The following is a 24,273-nucleotide window of genomic DNA, read 5'->3' as shown; positions in this document are numbered from 1 at the left end:
TGAATTACTCCTCACCTTACAACGGTAGTGATAAATGCTGCTTCCCATTCTCATGTGCTAGATTTGGGTCCGCCCCGGGTATTTCAGTTTCCCAGTATCACCCATATCTGGGAGATGTCGGACGGAAGATCTAGCAACCCCATACGGACTGAAACGAGTCTATAGGAACCCGCAGAAGTCGTTAACCACATTTTTGAAGCGTCAAAAGTGCCACCATGCTTTTTCGGTAGAAGCCAAATTAAATAAACAAATTCATCTGATGCTACCACAATTTGGTCACCCGTCTGCTTGATCTCGTTCAGTCCTGTGAGTTCGATACATATCGATAGGACGACAATCGTTCGCCAGGGTCTTTTAGCCGCTGCGTCTAACCTTGAGATGGAACAAGTTTCATCTTCGGCGACTGTCGTCCGCAGCGCTGGAGCGGCTACAAAAAGTCGCAACTGTTTATGAGGCTTTTAGTATGAGTGGTCTATAAAGCTTTGATAACTGGATATATTAGTTAATAAATAATCAACTTTAGATAATTCTAGTCGAGATTTACTTTCCCAGTCTAGATATTCGAAATATCCTAACATTAAAGTTAAATTTTCTGCGGTCATAAATCAAAAGCTTAGGTATCTACTTAGCTTAAAATCTACAACGTATAAATGCATCTTCATGCATTAGATTAACTTGTTAAACCATTTCAAATACGCATCTGAGTTCGATGTCACCTTGTTGAGTAAAAAAACTACGTTTTTTAGTTAGTAATACTTTTCATTGTTTGACAAGCAACAAGCGAGTTATTCATTTAATAGTCATGAGCATTGCCAATATTCCATTATTTTGTAAGGAACGATGTAGAACTTAGTTCATAAAAGACAGCGTATTACCACTAATTAGAATTGTATTTGTCATTATTGTTTCAATCACCAGTGAGATGCACACAAGCACGAAAACTGTTTAATATTCTCCGGGAATTGTTAAAATATAAACAACGTTTGCATGTTGATAGTATTTCAAAATTTGTGATTTAGGGGCAATTTGATCCTAATAATTTTTTTCAAATGAATTAAAGGTGATTTTTTCATTCTTTAATTATCACAGAAAACTCACAACTATGTTTATGAACTGAGTGGTTTGAAAACACTTGCCTCAGAAAGAAACATTCGTTTCGTTATGCGAATTTTAATTCAAATAGAAATAGTAGTAGTAGTAAAAATCTTTATTTCTTAAGAAAAGGCTATCGACCTATGGGTATTTCTGACTCGGGTTAGTTACAAAGTTTTATATGGGAAATCAATAGGAAACGTATATAATGTATTTAATAAKTGTGTATACAGGGTGACTTTTTAAAAGTGTTACAATGCTATATTTTAGAAACAGTTTGCATTATACACATTTATAAAAAATTTGGAAAGTAATWRATAGATAGGGGGACATGTTTTAACATATATTTTATTATTATTCTACTCAAGCGCCCTCTTTGAGAGGCAAAGGCAACTTTTTAATTTTAAATAGAATTATATATTATTGACTCTGAAATTTGATTCTACATGAAAAACTACATATGTGTGTTCACTCATCTGATTACGCAAGTATCGATAATTTAAGTTTTATTTAATTTAAATACAATTAGGTAAACATGTTTAAGTCAGTGGTTTTTCGAATTTTCTTTCGTATCCATGGCAACGCGTGACCTGCGAGTGTTAACTGTTAAGTTATTGTAATTAAACATGGAAGAAAATTGTAATATGGAAGTTGACATGTTGTCAATTTTGGGAGAGTGCAGAAAGAATTACAGAGAAGCTGGGCTATTGCGGGCGTAAAGATTTCCTAACAATCCAAACCCCACATGGCGTTTAAAAGGTTAGAAACCAGAGGTCGCACTACTGGCAGTTTAAGGAAAAAACGCGAAGACGGAAATGCATTGCAACAAACGAAAATCTGGGGGTAGGAGTTTGGCTCACGGGGCAAATGGAGGATAACAGATTTTTGGAAAACATTTTTTTTATGAAGCTACTATTTCCAACTGCGGGCAGATAAATTACAGATAACATTTACCATGTTGAAAGGAATTTTTAGAATATTTTTTTAAATGTTAACAGATATAACTTGTACTATTGGGCGGCGGGAAATCCTTACTGGATCAGAACTGTGCCAAAGCAAGCAACATCTCTGGTCGCTTGATACTTGGTGTGGTATAATTGGGGATAGAATTATTGGTTCCCATGTTTTTGAAAGGCATTTAAATGGAAATATCTACACCAACTTTTTAAGAAACAGTTTACTCTAGGGATGGTCGGTATTTAACGTATCCGCCAAAACAATAGTGTTCCAAACGTGTAACCTGAAACCGTAGTTACAGCTAGCCGAGTTAACCGGTTATTCTTCAACCATCTCATAAAACCGAAAAAGTGGTTCTCACTTCACATCAGCACAGAACTTTGAAATTATTATTTTTTACTTCTCAACTCCTACAAACTACTAGCAAGAAAACCGGAGTACAACTCATGCGGAGCCGTCCTTTTCTTTTTTTTCTGTAATTCACACAGTAGATTACACTTAAATAACACATTTAACTGGAAAAAATACCACAATATATTTTAACTTGGAAATTAATTAAATGCACTAAATATTCCGGTTTTAATATGAGTTCAGACAACACTTAATGTGAGGGGTCATCAGGAAAAAACCGTAAATTTTGGATAAATCTTCGCCTTTTTATTGAAAATTCATAGAATTTATCTGATAAAGTTATTGGCTATTCGAGAATACGATTTTCGAACCATAGGTCTCTCGAATTCGAGAATTGGGCGCCAGTAGACTTTGATACCAAAATAGTGTTCAAATCTTAAAATGCATTTTTAAACAAAATTCAATCACTTTGTATCTATTTTACCTTCATAGATGTTTTTGCTGATACTAAGCTCGCTAATTTGATTTAGATTCAAATATAAATGATTAAATTAAATATAAATGATGTAAAATAAGGTGAAAAAAGCAAATATTTTTTTCGACGTTTTACATTAACTATCAATTACATCTTTTTTTCAGGTTTAATCGCAGTCAACAAGACCCTGGATGAAGTTCAAAAATGGATCGCCGAGCGCATGAACAAAGATCAAAAGATCGGACAGGCCAGTGGAAAGTTACGCAACTTCATCATCGAACCTTTCGTACCTCACAAGGAAGAGGAAGAGACATATGTCTGCATTTACTCGCATAGACACGCTGATAGTATTCTATTTTACCACCAAGGTAAATCTAAATGTTTAAATACTTAATACAATACGCAAAACTGCTATAGTTAACGGTTAAATATGTGACTGCATATAAAATCATTTTTGATATTATTGAAACATTAACTTAAACAGTGCTACTAAATCATTGAACAAAATTAGCAGTATTTACCAAAGTGGTGGATTTTTTGCTTATTTAAATGAGTTTGCAATAAAGTGTAATATTTTACAGGTGGAGTTGATATTGGCGATGTAGACAGTAAAGCCGTAAAGCTCGACGTTCCTGTTGGTGAAGCACTGAAGGAAGAAGATGTCTTAAATGTGTTATTAGCGCAAGTTAAAGCAGCTAAGAAAAGCTCCATTTCCAAATTCATTATCAACCTGTATCAGTTATACGTCGATTTGTATTTTACCTATCTGGAAATCAACCCGTTGGTAGTAACAGATGAAGCGATTTTCATTCTGGATTTGGCCGCTAAACTAGATGCAACAGCAGACTTTATGTGTCGCCCTAAATGGGGGGAAATTGATTATCCTCCTCCTTTTGGAAGGGATGCCTATCCAGGTAAATTATGCAAATTGATCTATTTTATTGTACGATACAGTTTTTCAATTATACCAGCATAAAATGAATTCTTTTTTCACAGAGGAGGCTTATATTGCTGATTTAGACTCTAAATCTGGTGCTTCTTTGAAATTGACGATTTTGAACAGGAAAGGACGCATATGGACTATGGTCGCCGGTGGTGGAGCCTCAGTAATTTACAGGTATTTAAGAATATACAGTCAAAGTTCAAAGTACATGTGGCGCAGACCCTCCTCCATTCGCTCGAGTTGCCAGTGGAGAGTAGTATTGCCGGAGTTTCTCTGCAGGAATGGGAATCGCGATCCTGTCCCTGCATTTTGGACGATTGGTGGATGCGCAAAAAACTCCAACACACCATACAAAATTTAATGATAAACGTGTATGTACCCCCTGTATGAACGCGATTCTGTATAGTCCGCATTGGCCCAGAACTCAGGTGCAACGTACCGCGGTTGGCCAACAGTCTTGTCTCTGGGAGCGGACAATAGTTCCTCGGTTTTCGGGAAAAAAACGGAAGGAATTTATTTTCGTTTTTGTCCCGAATTCGACGGTGAAAGAAAATTTTATAAAGTTTTTACAAAGCCATATTTTTATCTTGTATTTTTTCGCGTAAGACCTTCAGATCGTCAGCATTTTTAAGTGGAACTCTTCAATATAGAGCGTTTTTGAGCAGAAAATAAAGCAAAAAAATCAGTCAAAACTGAAAAACCAGATTTTTTAACAGTCTTTTTTGACAGTACAGTCTTCAGAGGTATTGAGTGTGACGAGATTTCAAAATAATCTGTTATAAACTATCTTTCTGTTCGATTTTTGATAGAAAATTATTTGATTTTTGTTCCAAATTCGAAGCTGGAAGGGGATTTCTAAACTTTTAAGAAAGCGACTAAGGATAGCATTCGAAATTTATTTCATATTTTTTCGCGGAAAGTTGTCAGCATTTTAAATGAAACTTTAGAAAATTGAGCCTTTCGTAGAAAGAGTAACTTGGGAGAAAACAAGGAGAAGAGTACAACTGGAAAATTCTGAAATTTTTAATAAATAAGAAAAAAATTATTAATAAATGGCCCTTAAAATAAATCTGAAAACGAATCAAAAAGTCAGCAACTTTTTTCCAGCAACGGAACTGAGTTACTGCGCCGGCCCGTTGGGTTGCGTAACACTGCGCCAACTCCTAAAAATTAACTGAGTTACCCAGGCCTAACTGAAAAGTCTATGCATATTTTTTTGTTGTTCGCGAGCATGTAATCGATCTCGTTTTTTGTTTTGCCGTCGGGGCTTTTCCAAGTCCACTTCATCTGTACGGGTTTTTTTTTAAGAGTTTTAAGGCAGAATAAATGTTCTTTCTTTAAGAGATCAACCAACATTTCTCCTCTGTGATTTCTCGCACCCAAACCAAAAGTTTCAATGTTATCATAGTCAGTTGCGTCTCTTTGCTCGATTTTACAGTTGAAGTTGCCACATGACCTTGTAGTGGGTTTTGCATGCATCAATCGCTTTGGATAAGTCCTCGAGAAAAGTATCAATTTCTTCATCATCCGCATTACTTGTTGGTGCATTTTCGTGAATAAACCGTATACTGTATCGTTTGTTGAGTTTAAGCACCATGTAAATGACCCTGTCAGAGACCGCTTTCACCTCTGCTATCAAATGTTTCCGCTTCAGCTCTATTGATGAGAAATGCTACACCTCCTTGACCCTTTTGTCTAGTGCCATTCTTCCGGTAATGTATATGACCTGATTTCCGGACAGTGGTTTCCTCATCTGCTTCTTTTTTCCTTTAGGTCCTTTTTTAGTAGTAGTATTTTTATATATGTTCAAATTCTTCTTCTAGCCTGATGAGATATTCGGGATTTTTCATTGTTCTGATATTGTATGTAGCCAAGTAGATGTTTGTGGCATTATGTGATTTGTGTGGTTTACTCCGATTAATCGAATTTTTGCCCCCCAAAATCCGAATTGACTCAATGTCAGTGTGAGATTTCGTGCGTTTAACACTCCTCACCTGGAGAATTTTTTTAAATTCGACATTTCGGCATATATTCACCTGAAAAGGTTCTGACATGTAAAACGCATCGCTTTTCGAGCGTCTTGGCGAATAGGGTTATGTTATCAGCCGCCCACTCTGGGTCAGACGCTACAGTGATGGTTTTGGTCCGCCCCGAGGATTATTTCCTCGGTACCACCACCCATATCTATCCGCCACCTGGGGAGGCGCCTATGGGGGACCATCAACCCCACCAGAGTTAGTTTTTTTAATCTAGTTAGTAGTAGTTTTTAAAAAATCCCTAAAGCAAATTGCTTTTAGTAAAAATAATCTGTTTCTTTCAGTGACACAATTTGTGATCTTGGTGGTACTTCGGAATTAGCGAACTATGGCGAATACTCGGGCGCTCCATCCGAGCAACAAACTTATGAATACGCCAAAACAATTCTATCATTGATTACTCACGAACCTCATCCTCAAGGGAAAGTACTTATTATTGGCGGTGGTATTGCCAATTTTACCAACGTCGCTGCAACATTTAGGTAAGTTTAACACATACGTGATTTTATTTGGTATTTTATAATTTTTGATTTTGTCAGAGGCATCATCACTGCATTCATTGAATTCAAAGACCGAATGATTGAACACAACATAAAAATCTTTGTTAGAAGAGCCGGTCCTAATTACCAGGAAGGTTTAAGGAGAATGCGAGAAGTTGGACAGAGTCTTGGTAAGTACTGGTTATTACATATACATATAGAGTCAATAAAATTCATGACATTCACAAAAATGTTTAATCGAGTGTCTCAAAAAGTGACGTATTTCCGATCATTCCCATTTTATATTAAAAGTGCAATTTTACATTGTTTTTATAGGAATTCCTTTATACGTCTTTGGACCGGAAACGCACATGACTGCCATATGTGGAATGGCATTGGGAACTAAACCAATCCCGCAAGAAAATAATGTCGAATTTGCTACAGCCAATTTCCTACTACCCTCCGGCGATAAGCAACCCATAAAGAAGAAGCCTGAGGAAGTTGAGGCTGCAGCAAGAGAAACTGCCATTCAGGTTGCTGCGGCTCACGCGGCTGCCAGAAAATCTGTAAGTGTAAGTGATATGCTTTGTTGCTTTTGTGCTGTTTTCTATTTTTTTTTGTTTACTGAAAGTGGGATATCGTTCTGATTGAGAAGTTTAGAGGTGATTAAAAAATGCGATAATAATATATAATCATGTATAATCAAATAAATGATTGTACTGAAATCAATTAATTACTTATGTATAAAATAGGTTTTTTTAAATCATGCATTATCCACTCTGGCTTGTTCTGCATGAATATTTCCCGACCACAGCCGTTAATTTTCCGCTCTCCTATAATAAAACGCTTTTTAAAAATTAGCGTTGTGCTTATCTAATGCTAATTTACTTAGGCCTGCTTTCCCATAAAAACTATTTAAAAGAGGCAATTATCGTTACACTTAATTATCACACACTAATTATTGTAAAACGTTACAAAAAGAACACCGTTATATAATTGGTGAATTTATGGGTTATGTACAGGGTGACCCAACCTTGTGGCATACAGAAGAGTTAAAAAAGCGTACTTTCATATAATTCGGGTTTGAATTTTCAGGTGTTTTCTTTTGTAACTGACCTTATTGTTGAATTATTTATTTTCTTGCATAACAAGAACATTAACAGATTTGCCAATTTGTTTCTTTTTCTGAAATAACGCTTTTTATTTAATCCGTATTTGTATACTTCGATAAAACGTCCGTTAATTTAAATGTTTCTTTATATTTTTAAGGGAGTTAATGGACTTGTTAAAAAAGTTTACTTAATGTTAAAAATAAATTTTACATGTTATTTCGTTAAATAGTGGCAAGTTTAAAAACAATCCAATAAATAAAATGCGTTTGTTTCGATTTCGGAAAACAAATGTCACGTGAAACATGAAGGAGCTTTTTCTCTCCATGATGGAGGAGATGTTCTCTTTATTCACTTTTCCCATTTCTAAGACTGTAACTAAGAAACAAAGGATGCAATTATTGTTATAATGCGAATCCATCACTGTTGTAGTGATGAAATGTAGAAAAAAAATATTGTGTTTATCTTTTTCCAACCCATGCATACATACTTAAATACAGAAGTATGGACCTTAATAACTTTAATTTATAGGTAATTTATTGAGAAAAAAATCAAATTTTCCAAGTGTCGACCGACGAGTGAAAACTATTTGGATAACTTTTACTTTTAACGCCAATAAATATCCTACACGAACACTCTTATGTGGGCAAATTTTATATTATAATCAATGACTCGTCGTGATTTTTTACTAGTAGTATGCTAGAAAGTATTAAATTGATATTTAATGTAGGTGCAAGTTTCGAGTTTCGCCAACCTCGGGCGCCCCCCGGAGTGTTTTCGAGCCTATTAGCTCTCATTAGCTGGGTTTAGGTCGAAATTAGCTACCGCGAAACCTTCACTTGAATCACCCAATGCAAACGCAAAGGGAGGGAAGTATTCTAAACCCAGCTGATGAGAACTAATAGGCTCGAAAGCGGCCCTGGGGGTGCCCGAGGTTGGGGAACCTCGAAGCTTCCTCGACCGAAAGATTCTCGCCCGCGGCTGATTATTATTCCTTGTCCACGTAGTCAATGCTCGTCAAGTCACCGTCACCTGAGCTTCTGTATGGAGGCCCAATATAAACGTATACTTCACTACTTTGTGTTGTTGTTTAATAGTGCATGGATCCGTTGCACACCAACAAAACTAATGTAATCTTGTTAATATATTTCAGAGTTTTTGTCAAAATTTGTCGGCATGTAAACACATTAGCGTTAATTTAATCATTGAATGAAAGGTCGAGAAATGTTTATGTTTGAAGCCCTTCGGAACATATCCCACTTGACAATTATATATTCTTCTTAATCATTTCATCCTTCACTTAATACCTTGATTCTGCATAGTGCTTTATTGGCTATTTTGATCTGAATCTACTTCTAATGTTTCTTTCGCATGTTTAATGTGTAATGATTTACTAACAGAACTATTTTTACTTTACCTTAAAATTGACTATTAACTTTAGTTAAACGTGTATATCTGTAACTCTTCCTGGTCGTTTTTTTTTATTAAAAAATTGTGAAACGAATACTTGAATACATGAATTAGCCTACAAATTCATTTATTTAAAATAACTTTTATTTAAGTGGCATCAATGATAAACGCTTTTTCTGAAAGCATCTTGTCTTCTCTGTGGTGGTTTGGTTTTCTGTCGGTGTACTTAGGAAAAATTGGTTTTATTAAAATAACTAGTATCCCAACTTACGGGTAAGATATAGAATCTTCTTAAGAAAATGCTGAACAATTTAAAATGTCGTCATCAATAGTACTATATTGACTAAAATAAGCATAAGAAAGTTTAATATTTTCTCAAACAAGTTCAATATCAGCTAGTAAATTTGGATGTCTAAATTAATATTAACCTGGTTGAATAATTAATGCTGTATCAAACTTGAAATTAACAAAATTTGATGTCAACATTCTTGAAATATCTCTTAACGTTTAATGATAATTCTCAAGTCAAAGACTACTAATTATAGTTTCAGAAACCACATTTTGCGTTGACATCAAATAGCAGGTTTACTTTGGTTTTCCGAATTTCCGGGATTAATTTTGAATAATTGTTCAAGGAACCAAACCAGATGGAGGTCCATGCCTCATCCCAGGTCAGTTACCACCTCCATTTATTATTAGACTGTATTATTTTTGTATTTCTTTTATTTTTGCTTAAGCATCATCAGCGTCTTGATGGCTATGTTAACGTTGTCATTGAATTATGTTTATTACTAACGGTTCTACTTAAAATAGGGAGATGCAAAAACAACCCCGTTGTTCACCGCTACAACTAAGTCAATCGTATGGGGGATGCAAAACAGAGCCGTTCAATCGATGTTGGACTTTGATTTTGTATGCAGCCGCCAAGAGCCCAGTGTTGTAGCTATCATTTATCCATTTACAGGAGATCATAAACAGGTAATAAAACCAAATTGTTGCCTTGTAATTTCACCTAAAAATTATTGGGATTTTTATCTCCTGCAGTGTACTTTCTACAAAAGTTCCTCTATTGAAAATACTTTATTTTAAAATTGAACAATTAGACCTACAACAAACTCATTCTATGCCTTGCACACTTCTTAACCCAACTGTCAACTTCCTGAAATAATCAAACCCAAATAGCGACAATTTCAAATAAATCCAGCAAAAGTGACTTGTTGGAATAATTTCTTGAGATATTAACAATTGTCTAAATGTTTCTAGAAATTCTATTGGGGCCATAAAGAAATCCTCATCTCAGTATACAAAAAAATGAACGACGCCATGACGAAGCATCCCGATGCTGATGTGTTAATATCGTTCGCATCTCTGCGATCTGCTTACCAAAGTACCGTGGAAACTTTGGAATTTCCCCAAATTCGAACAGTCGCCATCATCGCCGAAGGTATTCCGGAAAATATGACCAGAAAACTAATCAAATTAGCAGACGAAAAAGGGGTAATAACTATCAATGTTTTGTGCAATTGCGTAGTAATTGTTTTGATTTTGATAACAGGTGATAATAATCGGTCCAGCTACCGTGGGTGGCTTGAAGCCAGGTTGCTTTAAAATCGGTAACACGGGAGGTATGATGGATAACATCCTACATTCGAAGCTCTACAGACCAGGCAGTGTTGCTTATGTTTCAAAGTCAGGAGGCATGTCCAACGAACTAAACAACATTGTTTCACATACCACAGATGGAGTGTATGAAGGTGTTGCTATTGGTGGAGACAGGTAACAAATCCTACATTTTCTTAGAAGTTGTTAAAGTCTGGTACTCCATTATGATTTTGTTTATTACTTAAGTAAAAAATATAGCTGGATGAACTACTTACTCTTAAAAGACAATTTTAAAATGCTATTATACTTTTTTATTTCTAGATATCCAGGAACGACTTTTATTGATCACATTATAAGATATCAGGTACGTTTTTAAGTGCTGGTTGAGTACCTCAATTTATATATGTATAATGAATGTTCGCTTTAATTATAGGCTGATGACAATGTGAAAATGATCATCTTACTCGGCGAAGTTGGTGGAACTGAAGAATACAAAGTATGTGATGCCTTGAAGAAAGGACAACTAACCAAACCTCTAGTGGCCTGGTGCATAGGTAAAACAGTGTTTTTCTATTATGTCTGGAGTTGAGGTGATTAAAGCGGGATTTCTTATTCAAGGTACTTGCGCTAGTATGTTTACCACTGAAGTTCAATTCGGCCATGCCGGATCTTCCGCTAATTCTACACAAGAAACTGCTACCTCAAAGAATGCAGCCCTTAGAGCAGCAGGAGCTCATGTGCCGGACTCATTTGATACCTTAGGTTTGCAGATGCAAATCCATATATTTAAAGATCAAAATTGAAGAGAGAATTTTTTGGTTTAGGCGATGTGATCAGGTCTGTCTTCAATGACCTAGTGAAACAAGGAGTTGTCGTGCCGGCGCCAGAAGTGCCACCTCCAACCGTGCCAATGGACTACAGCTGGGCTCGGGAATTAGGGCTAATCAGAAAACCAGCTAGTTTTATGACTTCGATTTGTGACGAGAGAGGACAAGAATTAATATATGCAGGTAACAATAATACTTTTCTGGTTGGTAAGATTAATATTCAGTTGAATGATGAAGCGTGCCTTTAGAAGTTTGAGCGTCACTGTCGCATAGAAGAATGGTTTTCGACATTCACAAAGTTACTTGCAAGTTCACTTAGTCACATGATTTTTTATTTTTTGTAATGTTCCGTTTCATTTTTTAAAGAAATTTAGATTTTGGTATTGACTGATTTAGTAAATTAATTTTAGACGCTCTTGGGTATTTTAATAACATGCAAAATATTAACAATGATGTGTACGTCGTTTCCGTAATCAAGAACTGGTCAGCAAATGAATTTATAAATTTCTGCTAGTGTCCTGGTGGCTTGAAATGGTAGTGGCTGAAACTTTTGCTCAGCTTATTAATTCTGTTCTAATATTTGGTACGTGTTTCGTAAGAATTAACTTACTGACAGTTGTAATGCCAAGATATTCTGCTGGGTTTGTAGGTTTGGAAATATGTCTAATATCTACCTAATGTTCCTAAGCCGGCTTCATGTTTTGCTTTTTTTATATGCTAATGTTTTGCTTTAGTTTTCCAATCCAACTAATTTAGTATTGTTTTCAGATCATTTGTTCGTCCCCTTCTTAAAGTTGGATCTTATTTGGTAAAGCTTATCTTGTCGTGACGTCTTTTATCATTAGAGTTGTTATTCACATGTAGCACCGCTTTGCGACCTCACCCCTAGGAACTTCAAGTGGCTGCTTTGTCAAGTTGTGGTTTAGTTAATTTTTTCATTCTTGGAACCAGACGTAGTTATTTATCCATTTAATAATATTGGTACGTTTGTTTGTTCGTGCATTGTCAAAAAAAGTTTTAGCGTTATATTTAGTACGTCTTCTCCAAATCTGCTTATCACCGAGCTACTTTTCGTTTATCTGCTCTGTTTTTAGTCTAGCAATATCAGTTATCTCGGTTTAGCGATTTTATTAGTCTCATATGGTTCCGATACGCGTCATTCATCTTATTTTTCTTTAAGTATTCGAAGACTTGTCGGGTTTTTTACATGAATGTGAATATGATGCTCAACCGTGTTTTTTATCCGGGCAACAGATGGGCCATTATTCAAAGCAGTTTACTTAGCTCGCCTACTTTTACTCTCAGCCGGAAATCGATTATCTTATTAATAAACTAAATGCATTAAGCTTTTCCAGAACTAAGTAGCTAAAGAAGTTCATAGACTCAATGCTGGTACACCAGTTCTACTAAATTGAAATAATGTTTTTATTCGAATGAATCTAAAAGTGCCATTTTTCGATCAGAAGCTATGATAAAAAAAGAAGCACTTTTCTTTACTGTTCATTTGTTGTACTTGTACGCACATGTGCGCAACAGTAAATCTGACAAATTGGACGTGGTACTGTCATAAAATATTTGGAAGTATTTTCATTAAACAGTAATTTTTACACAGGCATTTTTAATGAATTACGTAGGTTTATAGGGAACTATTGATCATAATTTAAAGTTTACTTACAATTTGTAAATTATAACTTTGTTACAAGTTCAGTCTCAAAGTTGTTCAAATAGTCTATTTTTTGAACTCGCCGATGTTGGCACAAGCAAAACACGATTTTTTTAAAGATTGCAAATTTTATGCAAAATCTTATACAAACATCATACAGTGAAAGCAGCACTTGGATTTTCAACACTAATTATTTCACTTGTATATGCTTACAAAAGTACGCTTTTGAAAAACGTCAAAACATGACAATTTCAAAAATGGCATTGACATCAAATTTTAAATATGAAGTTGACGGCTTTTATTTTTAGCTATTTTTATTTATTATAACTTATTATTCGTGTTATGGTCTTTATTCGAATTAAAAATATTGTTCGATACAAAGGCGAAAAACGGATTTTCGCCCTCGTATCGAAAACTACTATTATTTAAAGATTGATGTTACATCGGTTAGGTGAAGTGTATTTCTTGTTACAGGCATGCCGATCTCTGAAGTTTTACAGAAAAACGTAGGCATTGGTGGTGTTATTTCGTTGCTGTGGTTCCAGAGATGTTTGCCTCCATACGTCTGCAAATTCTTCGAAATGTGTCTTATGGTAAGCAAGTGGTTTAACTCTTTTTCAGCAAATGATGTTGAATTGAATAAACGTTTCTTGTTAACAGGTAACCGCTGATCATGGGCCCGCAGTTTCCGGTGCGCACAATACTATCGTGTGTGCGAGAGCAGGAAAAGATTTAGTTTCCAGTTTGGTTTCGGGATTGTTGACTATCGGAGATCGATTTGGTGGTGCTTTGGACAGTGCAGCTCGTCAATTTAGCGAAGCATACGACAAGGGTAAAAATTGTATAACCAAAGCGAACTCATGTATTATATTTGTACATTTTTCTGAGTAGGTATGCACCCAGCCGAGTTTGTCAATCACATGAGAAACAAAGGCGAACTTATTATGGGCATTGGTCACAGGTAAGAAAAAACCTTAAAAATTTGAAGGTAACTATTGACGACACGATCTAATACCAGAACTGCCGCTTAGCTTAAGGCTGTGCTCTTCTTATAGAAATTCTCATAACAAACAACATTTTTTCTATAGTTTTTTCGAGAAAATGCCGTTTTCTACCACTTTTCACGCTCTGAAATTCACCAATTTCCAAAACAAAACAAAAGACGCCATGAGGGTTCCGATCTTTGCGCCTGCGTTTTGATAAGTTTTGCCAGTTGCCAGTACTATCATTACCACTTTCTTAACCACCCGCGTGTTCAGTTTCCCTGAGACAATGAAACAGAATCAAATTGAACACTCCAGAATTTAAAAGTTGAAAGTAATTTTTTAACAATGGCTGGTCTTGCAACTAATAGTGTGTGTACGTTGTGCGGTGGAGTAACTGCAGTATAACTAAAACTGAATTTCATAAAATGCTGATGGCAGTACGGTGCGCGCGGATTGTGCGCGGGCGATAGCAGATCGTATTCTAAAGCTTTACAAATTTTTCTTTAGGTTCAGTATTAAATATTTAGGTTGTCACACTTTCAGTTAGCACTTTTAAATTGAATAGTTTGTTTTCAGTAACTAATTTTAATAAACTTTTCAGAGTTTATTGCTAACCAAACCAGGTATCTTCTGGATCAATCTTTCAGTTTTTATTAACATTTGTAATACAGGTTGATTCAAAATAGGAAAAAAAAATTATTGTTATTAAAAACTGAGGAATTTGCAAAAAAACTATATCAGAAAGATCGCAACAATGTTTTTCATTAGTATCAATTCAATGCATTTCATTTGTAATTTGCCTAATTAAAATTACGTAAATACCCAAACAGCACAAAGACATCTTAAAGATGTCTAATTAAGATATGTGAGACGTCTGTATATGTCTTGAAGACGTCTTAAAGACATCGGTTGTTACAAAAATGGACGTCTTTAAGAGACGTCTGTCTGTCTTGAAGAGATTACTTAAGCTGTTACTAGGTCCAAAATATGTTTTACTACTGGCAATGCAAAATAAAATGACATGTTTTAATTTCACTATTTTTTTTGTTTTGTCTATCAGGCGTCCTGAGAATCAAACTTTGGATGCCGTCTTCAGTCTACTTGATAGATTTTGCCAACCCTGATTTTTTCGCTGAACCTAAGAAATCAACATCCAAACTGTTAAAAATACTCTTGAGACAATTATTTAGCCCAAAATGATAGTAATGTCCGAGAATTACTGATTCTAGTTCAACAGACCTGACTGTTTGGAAGCAAGATTCTAACCCAAACGCAAATCTTTACAAAAAGGTACTAGTTTTAATAAGTTATTTAAAGCAGTATGGACTATGTTGTGCTTCATTGTCCATCCTGTCAACTTTTCTTTAAATGAGTTATTACTGTTTAAACTATCACAATTTACCGAGCCTATAGTAGGATAATCTCCAAATTCATTGTCGTCTGCTATGTAATGAGTATGCGAATTATGGCTTAAAGACTCACTATTGTTAATGACATTAGGATTTAGTGATTGGTTCACTTGTACCTGCAACGTTGAGTTGTTTGAGCTGCACCCAGGCTGTGAAACGATGTCACCACTAACCGAACTCTCAAGGGAATTGTAAAGTTTTGGTCTTTCGGTGGCTCTCTTGGCCCTCATATGATATTTGTTTAGCTTACCACTTACACATGTTCGCTTCATGTTCGGTTCTGTATGAACCGTAAATTTACAAATTTTGAAACGCTAAACAGCTTAACACAGTGTATAACTAACCGCAATAGACGATTTAATAAACGAAATTAAACGTTTTTACTGCAATCGGATGCACTCCAGCAAGTTTGTCAAAACGTCTTGTGTCAGTCATTTTGAAGACGTCTTATAGTAGACATTTTTAAGTTGTCAAGATGTCTTAAAGACATCTTCAAGAGACATACGACGTTTAGACATAATAACGGCATAAAGAAGACGTCTTGTGCTGTCTGGGTGCCGGTTGCTTCGTAATTATTAAAAATTTCGGTAACCATGGAATTATACAGAAAGTGACAATAAAATAGACAAGGATCAACGGTAAATTCAACAGGATTCGCAAAACGTCGGAACGTAATTTTTCGAAATGTCAATTATTATCCTGATAACCTCGAACTGATCTGTTTACAGTTTACAAATAAACATACGTTTGCGTCTTTAACTCCAAACAAGTTAGTCCCTGTGTAATCACCTTATTATCCACTCTTCTCGAGCAGCTTCTCCTATTCGGTTAATTAACTCCTGATCAATTTGTACCGGCGTTCAGTAAGTCATTATTTTAATGTGTCCTTGTGCTGTGCGTATCTTACATACGTGGTAGGAATGTAGCCCTTCCTCGGTATTTATTTGGTGCCTGGGAAAGTGTCAGTTATTGTGCTCTGAGTACCCCTGGAAGGCCCTGATTCGATTATGTCCAATATTTGTTCCTCTGTGCCTGGAACCCGAACATCTATTGTTGCTATTACGAAAAGAAAATCGTAATTTAAAGCAAAGATCGTAATTTTTCATTTTAAATGCTTAAGTATTCTAATATGCTACCAATTAAAAAAGAAGAAAGTTGAAATTCGATTTCCAACCTTATCTTCTAGAAATTATTAAAAAAAAAATCAATATTTTTCTCGTACTCTCGAAATGAGCCCGTATTACCCCTTAAAAGGAATTACGGCAATTTTTAGTCACTCTGTATACTGAAATAGGTAGAATAGCAGGTAGTTATTAATATTCAACCATTTTTACATTTTCAAGTTTTTTAAATACATATTTTCCACTACCAGCAGCTAAAATACAAATCTGGGTGCAAATTTTAATATGTTGTTTATGTTTAAACTAAATTTTAATATGTTGTTCATCTGTCTTATACGCTCGGTATATACAGGCTGTACCAAACTAAGGACGGACCATTGGTTACTTTGTTATTAGTGGAGATACAGTCTTGGTTTAAATGGCAAAGAGTTGTATTTGTTTACGGTGGTTGCTATGGTGATACTAAAAAAATTGAACATCGCATTGTAAAGATAGTAAAGAAATACACTTATTTTTAAATGGAACCCCCTGTATATTAGCGCACAAAATTGAAGTCAATTTAATTCTACGCAAAAAAACTTCAGTAACATTTTTTATAAAATGACAAGTTTTAAAAATATTAAATAGTTTTTACTTCTAATTACCTGAGCGTATAATGGGTGAACTTCGTTTGCCAAATTAATAATTTGACAACGTTGAGTAACGAAATGTCAAACATTTCAAATTTAAGTAATGAGTATGACATTTCTATTTATTTTAACTGCGCTGAAGTATTTGAAAATGCGTTTTTCCCATGAAGAAAAATGCGATATGTTAGAATCGTACATAATATCTAACAAAAATAGTACCAGAGTATTAAAAAATGATTAAGAAAAACTATGAAACTTTTTTTGCATCAACGGTTCTAAAGTTAGCCAAAAACGGGTTTTCGCACTTTCTTTAATTATTTAAACATTGTTCCACAGCAGGAAATCGCGCTTAAACTATTGTCCCAAGATTCTGACATCCTTCCAATAATCTTCATCTATTGAGTGCCCGGAAAAAATCTAATCCGAGTGTATCATTCCTTTTAAGGGGCGTTAGGGGCTCAGAGAGTACGAGAAAGAAACTTCTAAAATTATGAGGAAATGCTTCAGTAACATTGCAGGAGCTGTAAAAACTTACACAAGCAAATGGCTAGACAATGGACGATTGGCTACGGGAATTGACACAGATAGTGGACGATCTTGAGATGCTCGGGTTCCAGACCTAGAGGAGCAGGTGTTGAGATAATTGCAGTAGACCCTTCCAGGAAAACGCGTCGCATTGCACAACAACTGACACTTCCAGGCACCGGTTAATTGTCCCGAAGAAGGGCTACATTCCTACCATGACTGTAATATACACAGGAAACTAGGATACATTAAATTTCTGATCTTCCGAACACCGATACAAATTGAGCAGGAGTCAATTAACCTAATAGGAGAAGCTGCTGAAAATGTGAGACTAGACTGCTGCCAAGACAACCAAACAAAAAAGATGTTTGGATTTACTCGCTTAACCATAATATGCAATAATATACAAGGAGTTACTAACTGGTAAAACAAATCACCCTGTATACATTCATTTGGCATGAAAACTTGCCCAACAGAAGTAAAAATGGACGAAGGTCAGCGTTTTTTTGCAAAACATTTTCTCTTTCTTTTATATTATTTTATATAAACATAAAAAGTATTAAACTCGCATAGAACTAACACATTACTTTTAATTTTTTTCAGAGTTAAATCGATCAACAATCCAGATCAAAGGGTTTCCATTCTTAAGGACTACGTATTAGCCAACTTCCCTGCTACGCCATTATTGCTCTATGCCCTTGAAGTAGAAAAACTCACTACTAGTAAAAAGCCCAATCTTATTCTCAATGTGGACGGATGCATAGCCACTTGCTTTGTGGATATGCTCAGAAATTGCGGTAGTTTCACTAGCGAAGAGGCTCAGGAATATATTAATATCGGTGCCATTAATTCTCTGTTCGTTTTGGGTAGGAACGTTTCTATTGGCAGATTTCATACTCTGACACCCATTTTTACTTATAGGTAGGACTATTGGTTTTGTCGGCCACTTTATGGATCAGAAGAGGTTGAAGCAAGGTCTCTACAGACACCCATGGGATGATATTTCCTACGTTTTACCTGAGCAGTACAATAACTAACTGTCCGAAGCGACCTAATTTTTTTATTTAGACAGGCTTTTTATTATTTTACTGTAGGATCTGAAGTATGAAGACATCTAGACGATATTACTTTATTATGATATATGGGTTTTTCATGAAATTTGCAAAACATAAATACTTTTTACGAACTCTCGATACTTAAGAGTTAGAAATGATGTATTTATTGAAAATATTTAAAATGGTAATCAGTAGTATTTTGTCGTTTTGTTAATAGGATAGACGATTGCAAATATACGGCGAAAAACTGCGTTTCGCTCTTTTAAACCTGATTGAAGGAAACTGTATTAACGGAATATTCAGCTTTGCGGCCTCAAATTAGAATAAAGAAATTGAAAACTGTTTATATATTTTTGTATATGTTTTAATGCACTGTCTTTAAAGGATTTTAATGTTAGATACTATTAGGTATAAGAAATTGTTGACTTTTGTAAACGGCACTTTTCGATTGGTTTATAATAATTAATATATATTTTTCTTTAAAATAAATCGATCATTTAGTTCCTTAGATTCGAACTGGAATCGCAGTTGTGATTGCGGGTTACACATCACTTGTTTTGTGAATTAATTTCGCATTTTTTGATTGAGCACCCAACAAATAGTTGTTACAGTTTGATCCTGAGACATAATATTCAAAACCGAAAAAGGGTCTTATGGTTTATTACATACCACGTTAGTGTAAATTGTAGAAATTAAAATCCAGCTATTGCTTCGGTAAAAATTAACAAACAATTTACAAATGACTGGTAATTATAAATTACGTGCATTGTCAGCACCTGTACTGCATCATAAGAACGCAGCAATATCTGCTCATTTAACATCGATCTAATAATGTAAGTTTCTCACCTCAATATAGGCTAATTACTTTATTAAATTGAGTATTGGAGCAACTTTAACGGATTTTGTATTCAAAGTAATGGGGTCTTTGCACATTTTTCGTTTTTTTTTTGGATATTTTGTTCATTTATGCTCAACTTTTTACTTTTAGAGGAAGACACGACAGTTTAATATCGGCTTGCATGTGGCTGAAACCAATTTTAATGGGTGCTTAGTGGGGTTTAGTTGGTGATTTGAGGAAAATGGCTTATAACTATTGTATGGTGCCGGAGTGTACCAGTACTACGGTGCCTACACCAGACGTTATTAACGTGCCTTTGGACGAAAAACATCTAAAACTGTGGCTTCAACTGGCACGACGAAATGTAAAAGTTTCCAAAAAGATATTGACAAAAACTTGTATTTTTGTTCAAAATATCATCGGTTTGAAGAAAATCCAGAAGAACAAAACAAAAAATCTTTGCAATCTCAGCCACCATCAACGAATCTACCAGTGGTAAGTTTGCCTTTAAAGTGGTAGTTTACGTGCTTTTAAAAATCTTTCATCAGTCATTTTCCTCAATAAAAAAACAAAACAATAAAAATAAATTTCGTTTCGCTTTTTGCGACCCAATTGCAAAATTAAAGTGAAGGTAGCAGGTGTGGGACAATGATGAAAACGTCACTATTCACAGTCACAATTATCTACCGACATTTCGACCTATATTGGGGTCTTCTTCAAGGCTTCAATTATATGTGAACGTTCTAAGTAGGTTCATTAGTGTGGATGCATCGCCATGGCAAGGCACTCATTATTTTTGAAATTCATAATTAGATGGTCATAATCTCGGTCTGCAGTGTAGAATTAAACGGACTGTCTGCTTCAATGCCCGGACGCTTAAATTATGCAAACGAAGATTATGTAGACTTATTCCCAGATTCCCATTTGACATTCTATGAATATCCCCGAATGTGGAAAAAATATTCAGAGCATTGCAGGAATATACATGGGTGAGTATTCCTAAAATGAATGTTACAGAGTTACACAGTAGAATATACATATACAGGGTGGTTTTTTAGTGCGATATAGTCCATTATTTCCGATAGTGTTGAACTTTCGAAAAATAGTTTCATATAAAAGTTGTTGACGCACAAAGTGCTCACATTTAAAAAATATCTTATATGATAAAGAGTGTCTCAGAAAAGCGAGGCAAGATCAAAGTGTATTTTTTTAAATAGAACTACCCATTTTTCATTAGCTCATGGAATGCAGCTTGAAACGATGCATATGCACAGTAAATTGTTTTTTTCTTACTTGCGACGTTAGCAGATTATCGTCATTTCAGTAAAATTTTGCTTAAAAACATGGTATCTAAAAATTCATTGTAGAAGCAAAAAAAGGAGTTAGAGATACAAAAATACGTCTTTCCAATCACCACAGCTCCGTTAAGAATTCTATTAAAACAAAATATTAATACATTGTACAGGGTGTTAACAATGTGGGCTTCAATCTAAAACTTTTTAACGCAATATAACTTGTGTGACAATTTACAAAGTACCTGGCATCCCGTCACGTGGGAAACCCCCACGTTTTCCAGTAAATTTTGTGCGTTGTGTTGGACTTGGGTTTTTTTTTTGTGCGCATCCACTCGCCCAAAATGCAAGGACAGGGTCGCGATTCCCATTCCAGCAGAGAGACTCCGGAAATGCCCTCAGCTTGCAACTCGAGCGAATGGAGGTGGGATCTGTCTGTGTCTGAAGCCATAATGTTTCTATAACATTTAAGTCCGGGCTGCTTGAGAGCCACGACAAAACTTTGAAACTATGATCTCCAAAACACTTTTTGGTCAATTTAGCTGTGTAAAAAATTCAATTCGATTCGATTCGATGTCGAAGCACTGTCGATTTTTGGGAATTTCGCTTGGTAAACATTTCACTTGTTCTTTTTTTTCTCAACATGGCTAAATAGGAAACGCTGCAATAAAATTCTGCAGCAAAATCGTCTTATAAAAAGGCTGTCTTGGAAGAAAAACATTTTTGGAACAGGCGACTTTACACAAAATAACTCGTATTTTCAATATTGTAATCAATCATATAAAAGTATTAATAAAAAGTTTTCATTAAAAAAACATTGCTAATTTTCCCAATTTGGGAGTTCCGCCTTTAGGAACCTCCCGTAAGTGCAAAATAATATTGAACACGTAAACAAAATGTGACAAGAGTGTTTCAATTTCAATCAATTCAATTCAACTTGCATTATTATGGTGCGTCCAGACCTAAAGCGACGCGACCTCGGCGCGGTTACAATTGCCGCGCGACAGCTTCGAGAGCGCGATGAGAACGAGACAAGATGCCTCCTGCAGGTATTTCCTCAAAGCTGAATGTTTTTAGTGTGGCTGAATTTTGTGCAAAAGTATGTCGTATGTGAAGAAAGTGGTGCAAGATTATGCAGTGGCGCTTTGAAAATAGCTGAATACAGAAATAATAAAACCAACAGTGCAGGAGCTGTTAAGAAATCTCACTTTTCAGATCATCATTGAGCACTACAAAAACTTTACTGGAATGGCATCCACTGATTTTGAAAAAATATTTCAGAAACTTGGACCGGTAACATCTAAAACAACTTTCAGATTGTTAGCAACCGAATATTCCTATACTAGTCTGCTACCATTACGGATTAATTCAGCAATCTCAGTTTATGCATCAAATTTTTTAATTTTTTTATTTTTATTCTTTAATACAGTTGAGTCCGGATATAACAAACTTGAAAAATGAACTAAAACTGGTTCGTTATATGCGGAGTTCGCTATAAGCGAATAATAATACAAAAACACCTGGTGTATTTTATTTCGTTATTTTTACATAGAGTAGTAGGTATGACTAAAAAGAACACGAAAAGATAAACAAAATTCAATTTGAAATCTACTTCATAAAGTCTGTAATTTTTGTTTGTACATCTGCTGCAAAAATAGATGTTATTTATGTAATTTCCAAGATCACAAAAGGATTCCCAGATATGATTAGGAACTTGCGTGATTGTAGAAAATTCCGAGTTTCTGACACTTTTTTTGTCATTTCAGAAATGGTTGGAACAGCATTAGTGTCTACAGTAGAATACGTTTCACCTAAATCGTCATCTTTCTCATTATCGCTTAAAGCTGTAGATGAGGTTACGGAGTCTATAATTTGCTCATCGGTCAACATTTCTCTTGCAAGAATGCCATTATTAATGCTCACATATTCGAAGAAATTGAAATCACTCAATTTGGTTTTAACTTGTTTTTCGACAATATTGGGACATCTTCCTCTGTGTCATACTCGTAGTCAGAGTCTTTATACTTTTCTAACCATTCGTTAAGTGGAATTTCATCGTCTGGTTCATAATAATTTTCTTTTCTTACAAATCCCCCATGTTTAAAGCAATTTGCAATGATTTTTCTGCTAACTTTTTGCCGAGCTCTATGAATGAAATTGGCTGCATCTAAGAGATTTATAGAAAATGTTTCATTTTTATCGATCGCCTCTAACGGTTTCATCAAAAGAATTTTTCACCGGCAGACTCTCCAACAATTTTTCCGCTACTGATATTATGCCTCTTCTTGAAACGCTCTTCCCAACTTTTAGAACAAGCAAACTCTTTGTTTTTGATTTTACTCCCTGTTTTGGAATGCCTTTATTTGGCACTCAAAGTGGACTGTATTTATTTTATAATTATAATGACGGCCACTGGGTGTTTTTTACTATACTTTATTTGTGCCTTTTTATAATCGAGTCTCTATCAACAACTACTTTTTTGCTTATAAACAACAACCGTTGCTACTGGTATCTCGAACTTCAATTATTTAAATTCTACTCTCAATTATTTTAACAGCACTAACGATTAACGATTCCTTAACACCCATTTCACTAGCATTTTCTTGCAAAACATTGCCACTTATGGGAACGTTTTCTTGTCTTTTTTGAGTAAACCACTTAATAAGTCACTTGTCAATCTTTTCATGTGCAGATAATTTTAACTTCCTACATCTAACATTTCTTTTGTCATACGCTGATAAAACGTTTTCTCTGCTTTTCCATATTGTTGCAACAGTAGACTTTCCAAGTGCTAATTCCTTACAAGCGTCACTCTGCTTTACTCCACTTTTTATTTTGTTAATAATCTCGTACTTTTCATTTAGTGAAAAAGCTTTGCGTTTTTGTCTTTCCATTCTAAAACTATTTACATACTTAACGCGGCAAAAAACAACAAGTCACTGCCTGTCTCTCGCTCTCACTAATATAAACAACTCCGCCCGATTCGTGTTGCTGAGCGTGGAAGTTCGTTATAAACGGAAATATACAACTAACCTAAAAAGTGATCGTTATATCCGGAAGTTCGTTATAAACAGATTCGCTAAAACCAGTAAAAAATACGTTGGTCTTTATAGACGACGTTTCAATTAAAGGAAAAAAGTTCGTTTTAACCGAAAGTTTACTATAACCGGGTTCATTATAAGCGGACTTTACTGTAATTCGGATGCTTTTGGTTTTAAATGTTAGGACGGGATTTATCAAATTTTATTAAGGTAGTTGACTTTCTCGCCCCACTGCATGGTTGGATTGTAAAATAAGACTGGCACGGCGTATTAAAAGATAAACTCGTCCCCGCTGTGTAGCGATTTACTTTGATCTGCCGTTGAAAGTCGCAACTACTACTATTTGAACATATTTATTATCAGCTAAGTTTACAAACTTCCTACTGCTACTTATCTACGGGTTCTTAAATCTAACATCGTTGGAGTGTCTAAC

General features: G+C 35.1%; 1 protein-coding gene and 1 long non-coding RNA gene across 8 annotated transcripts in view; one reads left to right on the top strand and one right to left on the bottom strand.

Annotated features, from left to right (window-relative positions):
* The window catches only part of LOC109541269 (ATP-citrate synthase), a 52,798-nt gene extending 33,787 nt beyond the window's left edge, over positions 1 to 19,011 (top strand). For 4 of the 7 annotated variants that reach the window (XM_048665616.1, XM_019910083.2, XM_019910081.2 and 1 more), the window contains 19 exons: positions 3,040 to 3,243; positions 3,457 to 3,789; positions 3,872 to 3,992; positions 6,139 to 6,336; positions 6,394 to 6,524; positions 6,670 to 6,905; positions 9,488 to 9,523; positions 9,666 to 9,830; positions 10,116 to 10,349; positions 10,408 to 10,628; positions 10,776 to 10,818; positions 10,888 to 11,008; positions 11,073 to 11,216; positions 11,279 to 11,464; positions 13,419 to 13,537; positions 13,605 to 13,776; positions 13,836 to 13,905; positions 18,218 to 18,480; positions 18,536 to 19,011. In XM_048665616.1, the coding sequence (XP_048521573.1) occupies positions 3,040 to 3,243; positions 3,457 to 3,789; positions 3,872 to 3,992; positions 6,139 to 6,336; positions 6,394 to 6,524; positions 6,670 to 6,905; positions 9,488 to 9,523; positions 9,666 to 9,830; positions 10,116 to 10,349; positions 10,408 to 10,628; positions 10,776 to 10,818; positions 10,888 to 11,008; positions 11,073 to 11,216; positions 11,279 to 11,464; positions 13,419 to 13,537; positions 13,605 to 13,776; positions 13,836 to 13,905; positions 18,218 to 18,480; positions 18,536 to 18,651 (3,113 nt within the window). In that variant the 3' untranslated portion in view covers positions 18,652 to 19,011. The remainder of the gene's footprint in view (positions 1 to 3,039; positions 3,244 to 3,456; positions 3,790 to 3,871; positions 3,993 to 6,138; positions 6,337 to 6,393; positions 6,525 to 6,669; positions 6,906 to 9,487; positions 9,524 to 9,665; positions 9,831 to 10,115; positions 10,350 to 10,407; positions 10,629 to 10,775; positions 10,819 to 10,887; positions 11,009 to 11,072; positions 11,217 to 11,278; positions 11,465 to 13,418; positions 13,538 to 13,604; positions 13,777 to 13,835; positions 13,906 to 18,217; positions 18,481 to 18,535) is intronic. The other 3 variants (XM_019910085.2, XM_019910088.2, XM_019910087.2) reach the window with 3 other exon arrangements.
* LOC125504144 lies at positions 9,766 to 13,192 on the bottom strand. The gene is made up of 2 exons (XR_007281302.1): positions 12,957 to 13,192; positions 9,766 to 9,864 (listed from the first exon to the last, which is right to left on the bottom strand). It is a non-coding gene; the product is annotated as an uncharacterized LOC125504144 (long non-coding RNA).
* Positions 19,012 to 24,273: the final 5,262 nt, after the last annotated feature.

This window comes from Dendroctonus ponderosae, unplaced genomic scaffold (genome assembly GCF_020466585.1).
Source record: "Dendroctonus ponderosae isolate FM_Combo_2020 unplaced genomic scaffold, Dpon_F_20191213v2 Dpon_F_20191213_4, whole genome shotgun sequence".
NCBI lineage: Eukaryota > Metazoa > Arthropoda > Insecta > Coleoptera > Curculionidae > Dendroctonus > Dendroctonus ponderosae.
This window is presented reverse-complemented; position numbering and strand designations above follow the sequence as displayed.